Here is a 16043-nt window from a genome sequence, read left to right as displayed (position 1 = left end):
GGTGAGTCTCTGTGCTTATAATAAAGCTTGTAATGTGTACTCTGCTGTGTCCACTGTACTGAATGTAAATGTGGTGGTGATAAGGTACGTACATAGCTCACAGAGGGATGGCAGTAAGTGTGGTGTGGAGGTGGGTTGTCAATAAGGGCCAAACTGAAATTTTAATCTGTCCCTGAGTCAGCTCAAGCCCTTAGACCTGCAGGGTTGACTGCAGGTTATTGCTCTTTTTGTAAAGTTTGTAAATGAAAGAAATCAAATTTTTAATTTGATGTGCTATTACAAAAATTGAATCTTGGGTGTGCATGTTTAACTCGGTTACCAATCAGCATATTTCCATCAGTAAAACACATGGCAGTAGTACTCAGATGTAGTCGTGCATCTCTAATGTATCTGTAAAGATCACATGTTCAGGACAGTGAGACAACAAAGACAAAACTTGACTCTCCCCAAAGAAAACCACTTTATTTCATTCTGACCCCCCATTTCCAGAACTTACATACATTAAAGGTTTCATTTAATAATAGTCCTCAAAAAGTGTAAATCAATGCATTCTTTGAGCAAAATAAGCCACTATGATCCGTAGACAACGTGACCACATGCTGCAGTGAGCAGCAGCTCCAGCAGAGCGCTTCCATGCAGTCACCTGGCGGGAAAGAGCCACTGTGCCCCCCCACCGCCATGAGAGGGCTGAGGACCAACTCCTCCAAAGAGAAGGCACGCATTTCCAAAATCAGTTGGCATTTAAATACTGTCTACATAGAATTTTCCTGATGAGTTACAGTCTGATCTTGTCAGGATAAAAATGACTATAAAATGGCTGACAAGAGTCATTTAAGAACAAGGAAGGATTATTCAAGTGAGGTATTGGAGCGACATGTAAAAACTATGAGACTTAACTGTACCATCCACATGAGGAAAACATACCTCGGACTAACTCTAGACGAGACGGCTGACATGTAAAGTGACTCGTGGAAAAATGCAATGGTTTCATTACAGTAAACAACAACGATGGACATACAGTGCATTTTACTATACAGTGACATTTATTATACAAATGGCTTTGAGTGCACAGGAACCTGTGATATACTGGTAACATGGCTTTGTCATCTTTTTGCTAGGTAGATACTTCTGTGTGAGCGGTAACATGGTACTCAAAGTAATAAATGCTTATAAAAGTTATGGAACTGTGGACAATAAACCATTATAAAACAAACAAATAACATTTAGGCTAAAAAAAAAAAAAGGACAAAGTTTCTTTGCTGTCATCCAGGCTGGCATCAAACAAGTACTGCTCAACTTAAAACACACATAGAACATCATGGTAAATACACCAGGTTTTGGCAATGACTGACATGTTAAGGTTAAAGCAATATTTATTGGTAGATCATCTGCACTCCTCCATACGAGCTCACTGTGGCGTCTGCCAGTGCTCTGCGACAAAGACTCAAAACTCTACGATGGATTGAATTCGTCAATATTTATCAATGTTAGTAAAATCTTGGGTGTTGGACATAAAAAAATCACTCTGTCATATATGCATAAATGAGAGTGTCTTACAGCTACATTCATTATCAGTTTATGAAACAAAGTGATGAATGTTTATGGTAAACAATGCAGCTGGTGTCATGTTTATGAGCCCCTACAGAGGACTGCATGCTATTTATTTTCTTCTACTAATGTAAAAACACCTCTTTAAATGAGCAAAGTGCATAAACCTCCTGACGTGGGCCTTGGCATCAATAACATTACAACCAATGTCAATGAGTCAGTGCACTTCAATAAATAATTAATGATCCATCATCAGTAGGCTGGTGTACTGTGTCAGCTACATACAACAGCTCAACATGATCATTAAACGTGTTGTACGTCGTTCTCAGAACTCGTATAAGAGCTTTAAAGGTGGCCAATGTTTGATGGAGAAGTGAGCATGCATGAATACTAGTTTGGCTAAATTTGATGAAGGGGGGAACTATTTTAAGAGAAGTATATAGCTATTTTTTTTATTTTATAGTAGATAACAAGGGGTATTTTAGAGAATTCTAATACGTTCCACCAAACCCACTCATGTTTTCTCATCATTTCAGGCTGCAAATCCAAGTAACGCGCGAGAACAAGTAGCACAAAAAGCTTAACATTTCTCCGAATCTCCATTCAGCTTTCAGCTCAAGGTCAACGGTGAGCCAGACATGTGGGGTAAATCTCTGAGCCTCTTATCAGATTCTGCTCTGCATCTGGAACACACCTTGTGTGGTTGCGATGCAGGAAAACGGTGATGTCTCTCCATGTCTTTTGTGCGTCTCATTGTGGCAGCCTCTGCCCTCTTTGTTAAGGAAACGCGTTCACCCACAGCCAGCCCAGCAGTGTCCCGTACACCCAGGTTCTCACGTACAGTTTCCTGCCATTCTCTGTCAGCAGTAATGGCAGTGTCAGTCCCCCCAAGATCATCACTGATGGGAGGGTTTTTGAAAGGTTCAGAGGAGAACGTTTTCCTTCCCCGGGGAACCTGCATAGTTTGTCTGCATCCTCCGACTCGTAGAAATTTGTCAGCAGCCTTTGAAAAGACAGATAACTCTCTTAGGAATTCAGCACGTCTTAGAAAAGCACAAAAGAGCAAAAGAAGGCTGCAGAAATCTGTCTGACTAACAGGCATCAGGAACTTTAGAGCAGTTACAGCACAAAAACTGCACCCAAATCACATCGGGGATTTTTGTGGTTTGATTGGTGTTGTCAGTAGATCACATCCATCTATCCTGAATTTATCAAAGGGAACAACTATTATTTCAAAACACCTCTGCTATTTCAATAGTTCTGGACATGTTCTGCAACTAATGATTACTTTCATTATCCAGTGAACCGCTGATTATTGTCTAGTAACTGTCTGGTTTATAAAACGCCTTATTTAAATGTGTTGTTTTGTCTGACAAACAGTCCAGAGCCCAAACCCACAGGAGAAGCTTCATACAATATTGAGAACATTTATATAACGGCAAACAACTATTTGCTATGTAAAGATATAGTGGAGTAATTGCGTCCTGAGCAGAGAAAGTACTCGTGGAAGCATAAATCTCACCCTTAGGTTCCCTCATTGTGAACCCATTAGTTCTGTCAGCACTGTTGCTGTTAGCACTGTTTGCTGACGGCTCAGCCACCTCCATGTTGAGAGCCGTGTGCAGGCAACCTCTAAATATCGTTCAGAGCTCCTTTAAAAAACTGAAGTTTAATGGATTATCATAACAGCTGCAGATTAATCCAGCAGCCATTTTATTGAAGCTGATGTAGAGTAAATGTCACTGGGACTTTTAGCTCTACAATATCAGATGCTTTACAGGTGTTTTGAACTGTTTATTATATTAACCATTAATTAGCTTATATTAATAGTCGTTGTGACAAACTTTGCACTGTAAAGATGAACATATTTCCATAAATAATGTTTCATTTAAATTACACTAAAACTTCAGTTAAAAGCCTAGTCCCAATTAAACGCCCGGTCTCTTTTACTAGCCTGGTGTAGCTACACATTTAGACAAATAGAGGCCTGTCTCTATTAGAAGCCTGGTCTGGCTGCTAAGCAGCAAATTTTTATAGAAGTTCTTTGGATGTACAAAATCTGATGATGACTGTTGACCACCCATTGGAGTGAACAATAGTTAGCTGTTTAGATCACACACTTAAATATAAATGTTTAACTTTTTGCTAAAACTCTTGCTAAACATTGTTAGCTTGATTAATTTCATTTTATTGAAACCATGAGCACCAGAGAACATTGTAATTCATGACGAAAAACAAGAGGTGACTCCCTCCCTCTGAAGCTGTAATAAGGTTATGTCCATTCTTTGGTAAGTTATTTATATTTCTTTAGTCTGTAGTATTGTTTAACAGGATAAATTGGTGTTGTGTCGGTATGCTGGGTGCTGTAATCCTCGGGTGCCTAGTTTTGCTTAATTTTTATACAATATTCATACTGGTTCAAATAAAAAATTTGATTGTATTTCCCATCTTTGCTGAGAAAAAGTTTTGTGTAAACGGAATTAAAGGCCTGTCCCAAATATAAGCCTGTTGAGTCCAGTGATTTAAGCAAATAATAGCCCGGGCTATTAATCTAAGTTTTACTGTATGAATGGTCTTCAGAAAAAAAGGAAGGGAGGTAAAGACGCCTGAAAACTTCACTACAAGCCTCCACATTTGCTCATATGACAACAGCTGATGTTGCAGTGTAATGTTACCGTCTGATCAAGCTGTTAACTCAAACTCAAACATGCCACCACAGTGACTGTCCGCAGACTCTTATTTAACTTGCTGCACAATAAATGGAAAAATACAGATAATCACCGGATGGCACAAAGTAGCTGACCTGCGGTGACATGTAGCTTACACAAAGTAGCAAGCCAGCGTGCAGGGATGTTTATATGTTGCTTGGCCAAAGTCCAGTCCGACCTCATTTGTGGAACTACTCGTGTTGATGGCGCCAAATAAACGATTAAATAAACAAATTATAATGTGTTGTCGCTTTTTAGTGTTAACTAATAAATGGCGCTTGTAGTGCTGTTGTGTAAAAGCAAACTCTTGATATTGCTACATTAAAATGATATCTAGAGCATGATCTTTATGTTTCACTCATGCTACTCGCTCCCCAGTTTGAGAACCACTGGTCTAAAGGGAACTGTTCATACACAGATTTTCAGAACAAGCTAGAAACCACTACTACGGTCATTTTTTCTTAGAAGTTAAGACACATATCTGTGCTTAAAACTGTTGGCGTGCGGAAAACAAACATAAAAACATCACTGCAGGTTACGCTCTGATTGAATAACAGTTTCAATTTCGAGATGATTAATTGTTCCATCCACACACACTTACCGGTCCTTGATTTCGAACCGCTCGTGCAGCCACCTGCGGAAAAACAGTGGCTCTGAAGGAATTTCCTTTATGTCCACGCGGTCAAAGTGTATGTGGACTCTGGGACATTCTTTGCACAGGAATTCTGTCAAACACAAAAAAAAAAAAATAAAGAGACTAAACAAAAACAGGAAACTCCTTTCAGCAAGACGGCACGTAGAGTAAGCGCCAGGCGACAATGATAGAGTAGAGCTGCTGTGACGCTGTGATGCCAGGGCCCGCTGACTGAAGAGAGTACAGACTGGTAACATAACACAGCTTGTTGGTCAACGTGGTGAACCACAGTTTGATTCCTATGAGCAGATCTCATGATGAAAGCAGGTAAAAATCTGAGTCTACATCAAGTCAAGTGTACACATAGAAAAGTCAGTCAAGTCTAATATGACATAATACTGAATATTCTTTATTTGTATAAGATTCAGTTTCTGCATCATCTAATAAATGTCCCTGAAATAAATGTTACAATGATCAGTGTGAAGTCAACATTAAACTGTCAGAGTGCCGAGTATAGACAGAAAAGTGTCTGAGAAGGTCAGACATAAAAATGTAACCAAGTGTGAACGCTCAAGGCTACACGTGTATCCCCAGAGACCTTCAAGTTCCTGTTTCCACAACATGCAATATTATCAGGAAACCTGGCACTGCGGCCAAAAGAGGAAACCTGATCGAAGTCAGCAGCGAAACATCACTTCACTGGCGGAGAGAGCGCCTCAATCAGCGGCTGCACAAATTCAAACTGACCTTCAGACAGAAACGCGCCACTTAAATTAACACAGACAAGTCAATGAAAGATGGTGCGTGTGGACAGACGGACGCTCAGGAGGAGAGACACAAAAATGCATGATTTATTTTTGCAGGAACACACATGAAGAAGTCTTAAAATAAAAGTATCCAAGCCTCTGCTGCAGGTCGTGTTTGTTTTGAGCTGAACAATGCTCCAAAACACACTTTAAAAACAACCTCCTGGAATAGAAGGAGGAAATCGACTCTTTGCTCTGTAGCGACAAACTGCCTCCTGATCCGTATCCTCTCTAGTAAAGCTGGAAATTAATCTTTAATATCTTGTTTGCAAACAAAGAGGAGCTACTAAAGAGCTGCAAGGAGCTCATTTACTGATATAAACACCTGATGGAGGGTCATTTGTTATCCAAAGCATTGCAGGTGCGGTATGTTATTCTGGAACAAGGTGGCTGATTGTTGAGTCTAATTTGCAGGTCGTCAAATACTGTTGCTTTCGCCATTCAGTCTGACTATCAAACAGAGGTAGTCAGTCAACTGTTTCCAGAGCTGCCTACTGTATTATTGATTTAATTAACTGCATTAAATTCTCAATCATTGCGACTCTGTTCAATATTCAAATCAACAATAAATTGATATTCAATTTATTGAATATTCAGATCAACAATTAATCAGTAACAGTGTCTGGAGACAAACAGCAGCCCAATATTTCCATTATTGGCTTTCAAAATAATGACCTTTGCAGAGGGAATTTAATTATACAAGTACTGTAACCTGAGGCTGTTTGATTTACATTATAATACTGACAAAACAGTCTTAGTTTAGAGTAGGTGAGTAAATTAACATTGCTGGAGAACAACACACAATAAGAGGCAGAAGTCTTTGCCGAGCTGCAGACATTTATCAATACCATCCAGCTCGCAACTCCAAGGAATGAGCCAAAAAACATTACAGACAGCCAATTTATTTCACCTCCCTCGGCAACAGGCATTTGAAAATGGAGTTGAAGCATCACAACATCAGGTGAAGGAATTACTTTATTATTCGAATTATTTCATTTATTCGGTTATTACTGAAAAATTTGCACTTGATGTTGTAGCCTTTTTTAAATGATTAACTGACTGTTGAATGTTAACATGCCCAATAATCAATCAGGACATTGCTTGAAATTCTCATCAACATTTCATATTTGGGTATTCCTCACAAACTCTTTTAAATCTGGCCCTCAGAGCTAAATTTGATCATTTTTGCAATTTTATTCTGAACCTCATCAGTTGCTTATTTTTCACTGGTTGGTGCTTAAAATTGTACTGAACATCCAAGTAACCCTAGGGATAATTTGTATTCATTAATCTGTATTCAAGTATTCACGTAAACAGTTGTTGCGCTGAATGTTTTACAGTAATCAAAGAGTTTGTTTTTTTTCCCCAAAGATTATTTTTATTGGCTTTTTGTCTTTATTGACAGGACAGAAGGTGAAATGGGGAGACAGAGAGACAGTGGGGACTGACATGCAGCAAAGGGCCGCAAGCCGGATTCGAACCCACGGCCGCTGCAGCGAGGCAATGCCTCTGTACATGGGGCGCCGGCACTATCCACTACACTACTAATGCCCCAATCAAAGAATTTTTACCCGAACAAAGAATCTTCTCATTTTAAAAAAAACTTCGTATCTCCACTAGTTCTCACTTTCTTGCAATCAAATATGGATTCTGTGCAGTATTCATACCATACCTAGAAGTTATTTGGTGTTTATTTTTTTCAAAGTAGCATTTTTTTTTGAATTTTCATCATTTCTTAAGTAGGTTTTCTTTTCTCTGTGTGATACCTGTTGAGCTTGTTTTTCCATCTGGTTCTGAATGTTAAGCTTGTATTGACTGGATCGAATGGGTGAAGCTTTGATTACAATCGCAAAAATGATTAAAATAACCTTTGAGGGCAAAACTTCACATAAAGTCAAAATTTAAAAGTATTTGAAGAAAAGCAGCTTTATTTTGTAAGGTCCCATAAATTCAATAAAAAGTTTCTCCATGATCGTTAAAGAAAATCCATGACCTGTACTGCGATATCCTGGGTAAGCTGCTAGGTAATGACCCTGTTATGACTTTACAGTGAGATGTTAAATATATTTAAGTTTTATTATCTCAGCAAACTGGCAGAAACTGTGATCCGAGTCTTTAAATACAAGTCACAAACTGTACACGACCTGTAGGGTCCTAAATCGTACCATGACGGTAAGATGAAGGATTCAAACTGATGATATCATACCGATTTTGTCAGATGTGAAACTCAGACGCAGCCTCGAGTCACTTCCTTGTGAAATCATTAAAGTCACCTTCACCACATGGGACCAGGAAGTGCGTGATGACGAGAAGAATGCGTCTATTCTCTCTGTTCCGTTTTCTAGAAACACATTGATGTTTATTCCTGACTGAAACGGGATGTTTTGGTTTTTTTTGTTAACATTCAAACAGTGCTTGTCGAACCACCGGGAACATGGAATAATCAAAACCTCCAGAACATGGAGTCATGCTGTTTACAGGAAGACGCGGCTGTTAACAGGTAATGTTTGCTATGTGAGTAATTACCGAGCGGGTGTACACAGTGTTGCAGCAATGATGATATAACGCCTGTGTGTCTGTGGATACACAGGAGGAAGATTGCTGCTGCTGTTAGCTGACAGTCTGTTGTTTTATATCTGGTGTTAAAATTCTTCTTGTATCTCTAGGGTGAAAAAAACAAATCACATATCCTGCATTAATAGCTGCTGTTTACACACAATTTTTAAAATTGTAATCAGGTCCACGTGCATTTGCAATCACGGCAGCTATTAATGGGTGCTCTCGTTATGTTGATTCTGTCAGCACGATGATTTAATTTCAATATGTAAAATAGTTTTCAATAAACATGGCACGCTCCCAGTCGAGGGAAGAGATGCAACAAATGGGCGTCATTCATTTCTATATCATTCTCGTGAGGAAAGAGTTTTAGTAGCTGAAAAAACTACATTTACACTGAGCTGAGATCAACCTCCATATGTGGGCTCAAGCCCTTTGGAAAAGCTTACCTTGGAAACTTAGACTAGAAAATTCACTGCCACCTTTTAAATCGTTTTTCAAGACTCACTTTTAACGTCTGACTTCTTCCTCACTTATTTTACCTGTTAACTGTGATTTCTGTTATTTTATGTGTACTTTAATCCATTATTTTTCTTTATTTTCAGCTGTTTTATTGTCTTTATTCATTGATTATAAATTTATACCTGATTGCTCTCCTGCTGTCCTCTATTTGTCCTTGTGTGTGAAGCACTTTGGAACGATAGTTTTAAAAGCTGCTATAAATAAAGTTATTATTATAATTGTATCCAGACAGAGATCACATTTCAATGCCAGGTATAAATAGGCAGCAACTGGAATAATATGACTAATAATACGACAGCAGGAAAGGAGCAATGACTGGGCGAAACAGATTGCTCTGGAGACGACCCATCTTCTGCTCTGTGCGCTGGCCTGGCTAACTCCCCAGGAGGTGGGCTTGCCAAATATAGTCCGGCTGCATGTGTCCTGTGTGAGAGTTTATACCTTGCAGCTAATGAGGATTTTTTTTAATATATTAAGACAAGATATTCAGGTGCAGATCATACTGTGAGACCAGGTTGAAAAGTGACTGTCTCTGTCTCTTAAAGAAAATACTTACAAGATATAATGCGCAGGATTTCCTGAAGAAAAAAAACAAACAAAAAAACCCCCAAAAACCACAATGTATGGACTCATTCAAAAGTAATCCCTTACTTGCTGTGTCCTTAATTTGCTGTGTTTGGGACGCTCCTGGGCTCAACAATCAGGTAAGTTCACAACTTTATAAAAGGGTAGTGATCAGGTAGCAGCAGCATGCACCCAAGAGGAGGCTACGAAAATCAAAGTCATAGGGACGAAAAAGCTCCCACAGATATAGTGAGGCAAAATCCCAAGCACCAAAGCTCATTCCAAAACAAGAGTGAATCTAGGGCTTTCACTTTCACCTGCCAGGACTGAAGGAGAGGATGGGGGTGAGGAGCAATGGGGAGTATGTCTGTTTTCTGCTGGACAGAAAAGTGCTAGCGTTTAGCTTGCTAAAGTATCGTCTTTTCCATTGCAACTCATGTCACTTTCCTACAATAGCACAGAAGCTTGCAGTGTACATACAAGCAGCGAAGAGAGGAGGGGCCACATTGTGTTAACAACCATTAACCAGTTGTTCCTAAATAGCATTCCTTACGTTTAACTAAGATTTCTAAACATGTCCAAGGCCAGATGCCTGCTTACCGGGCATTGATGGTGCAGGTCTTCTTTGACCAGAGGCATCCCGCGTTCCCTCATAGGCCACCGTGACATCATACACAGCACTCAGGTGGTCCTTCATGGACTGGAGGGCGATGTGAGAGGCCTTCATTCTGGGTGTGAGTGTGTGCTTCAGGACAGCCAGTCCTGTGGAGAGGAACAGGTTGAATAAAGGTTATTTTAACAGCGTGAATATGAAGCACGCCACATCAGCCTGCATGATACAAGATGCTAGTCATGTAACTGCAACTTCCCAGAGTGAGTGTGTCTGGGAACCTTTGTTACCTTTAATCTCCCTGTCTCTCCTCTCAAAATAATAGCTAAACTCCCTCCAAAACACCTGACGAATAAACACGATATTAAAAACACAGTAATTTTATGTGAATTTCTGTGTTTTGGTAAATTACTGCACAGTCTGTTGTTCCTCTGTCAACGTGGCACCACCCTCTGCTCACTAATACCTCACTAATAGCAGATAATGTCATGTGCACATGTCGGCTCTCCAGAGCGATTTATTTGGATTAATGGGGGAAGGTGATATTCAGAGCTGCGGTCCAGAGATAGGCTTAATCTCCGCAGAATGGATGCAGTTTGTGAGTCGACCTAAACACCACAGTGCCCGACAGCAGCATCACAATAATCATATTGATGCAACAAATGTATCTAGCTGTGTAAATTGTAGAGTTATATGAGAAAATTGCATTGCAGTTAAATAATATCACCTTATAAATCAGTCACTTTCTCGCGCTACAAAAATAACCAGAAGAGACATCTGTTTCCAACAGATTCTTTATGAGCAATAAATGATCCTGTTGGAAAGCAGCAAGTCCGTTCAGTCCTCAAACTGAGCTGCACCAGCTGGAAAATTTAATAAGCAGTTTTGGTGGATGCTGACCAATTACTGGCACCACACCAGTAATCCAGTGATGACAAAATTATTATAGCCATTTTCTGTTTATAAAGCTTCACTAATTCATATTTCAATAAACAGGTAAATCAAAAAATGTTCAAAAGACAGAATTGGAAATGCTGTTTTTAGGCAATATTCATTTTGTACTGATCTTTGTAAAATGATTCTAATAATTAACGATATGAACTGAAAACTTGACTTTGAAATAAACAATTTCGTGGTGCTCTTTGGTCACACAGTAGCTTGCAGGGGTGATCACAGGTCACACAACAAAACTTTGTAAGCTGTTTTACAGGCTGAGTGTGCTGTGCTGAATTAGTATGCAGCAGTACAGCAGTAAATGGCTGCTATCATGCCGGTACCTTCTTTCGTAGCAAAAGCCTGACTGTCAGCGATAACATTCTTGAGCTCTGGATTATACCGAGTTCCTTCTGGGAAGATGACAAGGTACATCTGTGGGGGGAGAGAGAAAAACACATGAAGTCAAAGCCTCTTCAGTGTTTGGTTTTTGTTGCAACTGGCTGAAATGAAATTTCTGACACTGACGGGATTTGTTGAACACGAAAGCCAAACACCGCACTGAACTTAGGCTGTTTAGAAGAAGCCGTTTTCATCACCTTGCTCTTTTAATTCTGTTTGGATTGCAACTGAACTGAAAACTCTCTGGTGTTGTAGACTCAACCTAACACTGTATCACATCATCTTTCCCCCACTTCAGTGATGCCAGATAAAACAACATGTCTACAAAAATGACTGTTCCACATCGACATTTACAAGAAAACTATAAAAGAAGGAAAGGACATGACATCATGACAGCATTCGAAATTTGCACTGAAGCCAGTTCTACTGGAGTTAATGGAGCACACATGGCAAATCACAATATAACCCATCATATCTTTGCTGTTTCACCTTTGACTGAAAAATCCTTCCACCAGATTAAAAAACACACAGGACGTGACGTTGACTTATTGTCTCAAACAGATCACGGCTCTGTCCGCCGGCTGCATTTAAGTCAATTCAAGCCCTCTTTGCTCAGAGAACAGCATCATCATACATGACCAATGGAGTAGGTCTGACTTGTTATTGCTCACCAGACTGCAATTATAACCAACTTTTGTATTTACTTTGACAGTTATCATGAAGTATTTGTACCACTGTGAAGAGTTGTGTATTTCAATTTGTGGGCTGACTTTGTGGAATGGTTTGAATATACAACTTGAGCAAAATTCAAATATAAATCAATTCAAGATGATATACAGCTCTCTACGTGGTACAGCAACGAGGAAGGGTTGGTAGAACGATCATGAGGTATTTGTTTAATTGTTGAAGTTATATCTGATCATCACTGGGTGGATATTTGGGTTGTACATCTTTTTTTTGCGAGTTATGTTTGTGTTTCATAGTGAGTTCAATGAGTTATGGAGAAAAGGTGGGACAATATAACTGAATACTTTTTTCCACTACTCTTTGGACATGTAAATATTTGTTTGTTGTTTGTTTATTTTTTGTTTCAGAAAATTTTGTGTATTGAGAGTTTGCTATGTTTGTTTTACTGTTTATTTTATTTATTTTTTAACATGTGCGAAAGAAATAACTCAAATGAATCAAACAGGAACAAAGATAAAAGCGTGAATGTTAAAATGAGTGTTCTGATTTGTGACAACTTATTATTATGTATTAACGTTATTATGTTTCCTTTAACTTTCACCATTTCACAACAGAGCTTTCACAGTGCCTGCTCGGGTCACCAGGACCACTTCTGTCGACTCATTCATTCCCTCTCACGCACAGACACACACACAGATGCACTAATCCCCTGCAGATAAATCCCAAAAAGTGATTAAAAACAAGCCCTTTCAACACAATAACGCACACTGCTATTGAACCCTTCTGCATTCAGTATCTGATTATCCATTTTATTTCACTGCTGCTGGCGTCATCAGATGTTTTGTTAATACAAACTCTGAGAAAATTTTCACATCAACATCCTAATTAGAGTTAGGGTAAGAAGGAACTTTTGGAGGACAGAATTTTGGAAGATTATTGCAGAAAGCCCTGCAGTGAATTTCACTGGCAAGAACTCGAGAACAAGCCTGTGATGGTCAGAAAAATTTGGAAAATAAGGCCCTGAGCTGTCATCTTTAGGAAGACCGCAGACAGTTTGTCAGCCTTATAGAGTAAATATGCCTGTAGTCAATAGGCTGATACAGAACATGTGTAAAGTGTACCTACTGGTGTTCCACGCTGAGTCTGAGTGAGGAGCTTCTTCCTCATCGCTGCTTCATTAAACCTTGAACTTCGTTTCACGTATACCCCTCCATGCTACAACACAAAGACAATCTGATGAGAACAGCCGCAGGGAATGTGATTCAAGTTTTCACCCTTAAATCTGTTACAAAATGACATTCAAATACTCACACAGTTGCATTACCTGAGCGAAATACCATCCGTACAACGGGAGCCACTTGAGTCCATCTTTAAGGACGTACCTGACGTGGCCAAGAGCACTCTGCCTGATGGCGAGCATGTCAGCAATGATCCAGTCAGCTGCAAGGAAACACATACATAGAGATTAGATATTTACTCCAATCTGCTCTATGCTGGACTGAGATATTAATACGCAAATGTGTTACCTGTGCACTGGTGATTAGACAGGTAGATCACGTTCTCTTTGTTCTTTGGTATATCTCCATATATAACAATCTAAAGAGAAAGAAAGCAGGTTAGAGATGTTACAGACTCCCTGGAGTGTCATCACTTTGCAAAATATTCTACTTAAAGACCATTTTTTTGTTTTGTTAAATATTTAACAAATTCATTAGGATTTGTTTCCAGTTCAGACTGATTTTTCCCATTTTTATAGAACTAAACTAGCAGCTTTTTTTTTTAATTAACCCAAGAGGATTCATTAACAATGGCCCTTCTTATCCCCTTTTAATCCCTCTCTTTCTCCTTCTGTCTCTCAAATGTAAATCCGTAATAGGTATCTTAACCCACTGCCTATGGTCATGTTGTAAATTACAGAAATTTGGGGTGAAATATTATGTGAAATGGAGAAAATATTTGACAAGGATCTAGAAATGGGTCCTACATCTTTGATCCTGGGCTTCCCAAATAGAAATATAACTGCTGCAACCAGCAATAGGTTAAACAGTATTCTTACTTTTGCTGCAAGAAAAAACAGTGGAGTATTACAGAGGAGTATTGATCAGGCCTTCTGTGCAAAGTTTTATTTGAGCTGATTCCTCTGGAATAGCTTTTGTTTGACATACCAAAGAGGATCAGTTGTGCAAAGTCTGGCTGCCTAATCTAAAATATCTTGGACCCGATTCTTCTGCCATTATTTTACAAGGAGTTTCCTGAACCTGGATTCTTGTTACCTGTGATTTACCTGCAACACAGACTACTTCCTGTAACCCCCTACATATGTTTGATGATCTAAACTAGTAGTTTGTATGTGTTTGTCTTATATTCTTGTGAAAAATAAGAAAATTAAATAAACATATTGTTTAAAAATGGCCCCTCCAATCTTCTCATGTGGCCTCCAATCTGTGGGACAATGTTTTTATACATTAACATCATATTAGAGATGACAACGCACCAGCTCCCACACTGTAACTGTTGTTTTTCTGCACATTTGAATGTACCAACCGTTAAGAGGAGTGGCAACAACAGGGCAAAAGAATGCAGACCTTCTTGCCCTCCAACTAGTTTATCAAGCTCTCATTTAACAGCCTCTATGTCTGGCTCCATTGTTATTTTAAGAGTCACAGCAAATGCAGACACCTGCAGTAATGCACTGATCTAAATGGTCTGCATGCAATATTAATTGCAAGTTCAAAGCTTGCAGGTCAGATTTTATCAGGCTAGATATAAGTGGGTGAAATTCACATGGCGACCACACTATCGACCTCAGGTTTGTCTTATTACTGTAAGTTTATATGAAGTAAATGAAAGGTCACTGACCTCAACTCCTGTGTAGTTCTCAAAGAAGAACAGGACCATACTCTGGTAGATGGAGTACAACCGGTCGTCCCACTTGTGATACACCCTCGCTGGCAGGACAGCTGAAAGTAAGCGCCAAGTGCCCCATGACAGCAGATAAGCTGGAGCTGTCCCCAGCATGACCGTGGCTGGAAACCAGTACCGCAGCGAGTATGTGTGCACAACCAAGGAGAGCAGCATGGTCCCACCTCTGCCTCTACTAAAGTAGCAAAAAAAAAATCCCTGAAGTAGACTGTGGGACGTACTCGTCGAGCACTGTGATTAAGTTTCCCCTATCTATCCCAGTCCACACCTGGCCTACTTTCAGCACACCTGTCCTGATAAGTCAGCATAAGAAAGTGAGAAAGCTGCAGCTGGAGGGGAGTCAGGAGCTAGCCGGCTAAAGCTAATTTTAACCTTGTGTGCAAAAGGCAGTCAGCAAACTCGGGTTAAGCGCTAGTAGCGGTCCATACTGCGACATAAAAAATAATTAAAGTTATCTGGTTAGTTTTAACATCGCAGGACAGCAACGCAGAGCACCACTTCAACCCGGACATTTACGGTACAAGTTAAGAGAAAGCGTTAGCCTACTGTTTAACGTGTTCAGCCGGACAGGAAGTTTCACCTTACGCTACATTTGATATAAACTGTCTTATTTACCGCGGGTACGGAAGTAAAGTTCAACCCAAACGTCAGCCCGGTTGTTAAAAGACGAAATAGTTTCTTTTCCGCCTCTAGTTCTTCATCTTTATCCGGGCTAGCTGTTCAGAAACTAGCTTCTTGCAGCAAATGTCACACACGCCTCCCTACGTAATGACACCATGTAACATCGACGAAGCTGATTCGTCAGATGACGTAGTGGAAGCCAGCCAATGGGCGGGCCGCACCACGAGTTCTATAATGCTCCATAATTAAAGGGCCATGACCCCTTTTTTCCTGCATGTTTCAGCTGTTTTACACAAATTAAACAGTACATAGGAACATTTTTAAAGGTATATCGAAGTGTGTTGTCATGGTTACTATTTTTATTTCTTCTAATTATTTGACTCTAGATCACATCACATTGTATGGAGCACAAACACCCCATACAACAATACAAAACATGGCTTAAGTATAACAAATGTTACTAATAAAAGGAAGGACATCATTAAAAAAAGAAAAACAAATAACTGTTGGCTTATCTGACTGTAATAACA

General features: G+C 39.6%; 1 protein-coding gene across 2 annotated transcripts; it reads right to left on the bottom strand.

Moving 5' to 3' along the window:
• Window positions 1–1126: 1126 nt before the first annotated feature.
• Window positions 1127–15652, bottom strand: agpat5 (1-acylglycerol-3-phosphate O-acyltransferase 5 (lysophosphatidic acid acyltransferase, epsilon)). 2 transcript variants are annotated; one of them, XM_049600797.1, is made up of 9 exons: window positions 15508–15648; window positions 14830–15067; window positions 13497–13566; window positions 13295–13410; window positions 13096–13185; window positions 11226–11316; window positions 9939–10100; window positions 4858–4981; window positions 1127–2551 (listed from the first exon to the last, which is right to left on the bottom strand). In XM_049600797.1, exons 2-9 carry the CDS (start codon window positions 15046–15048, stop codon window positions 2326–2328), a joined length of 1098 nt encoding a protein of 365 aa, XP_049456754.1. In that variant the 5' UTR covers window positions 15049–15067; window positions 15508–15648; the 3' UTR covers window positions 1127–2325. The 2 variants fall into 2 exon arrangements, with proteins under 2 accessions (XP_049456754.1, XP_049456753.1); XM_049600796.1 differs by having other exon boundaries at window positions 14830–15652.
• Window positions 15653–16043: the final 391 nt, after the last annotated feature.

The sequence above is a fragment of the Epinephelus fuscoguttatus genome, linkage group LG16, assembly GCF_011397635.1.
Source record: "Epinephelus fuscoguttatus linkage group LG16, E.fuscoguttatus.final_Chr_v1".
NCBI classification, from domain to species: Eukaryota; Metazoa; Chordata; class Actinopteri; order Perciformes; family Serranidae; genus Epinephelus; species Epinephelus fuscoguttatus.
The sequence above is the reverse complement of the archived record's forward strand: the minus strand, read 5'-3'. Positions and strand labels throughout refer to the sequence as shown.

Coding starts and splice junctions, on each gene's coding strand:
- agpat5 (XM_049600796.1), bottom strand. CDS start 15,048: ATGCTGCTCTCCTTGGTTGTGCACACATACTCGCTGCGGTACTGGTTT. Junction 13,567..14,829: donor AGAACTACACAGGAGTTGAG/GTCAGTGACCTT, acceptor CTTTCTCTTTAG/ATTGTTATATATGGAGATAT. Junction 4,982..9,938: donor ACCTGCACCATCAATGCCCG/GTAAGCAGGCAT, acceptor TGTGTTTGACAG/AATTCCTGTGCAAAGAATGT.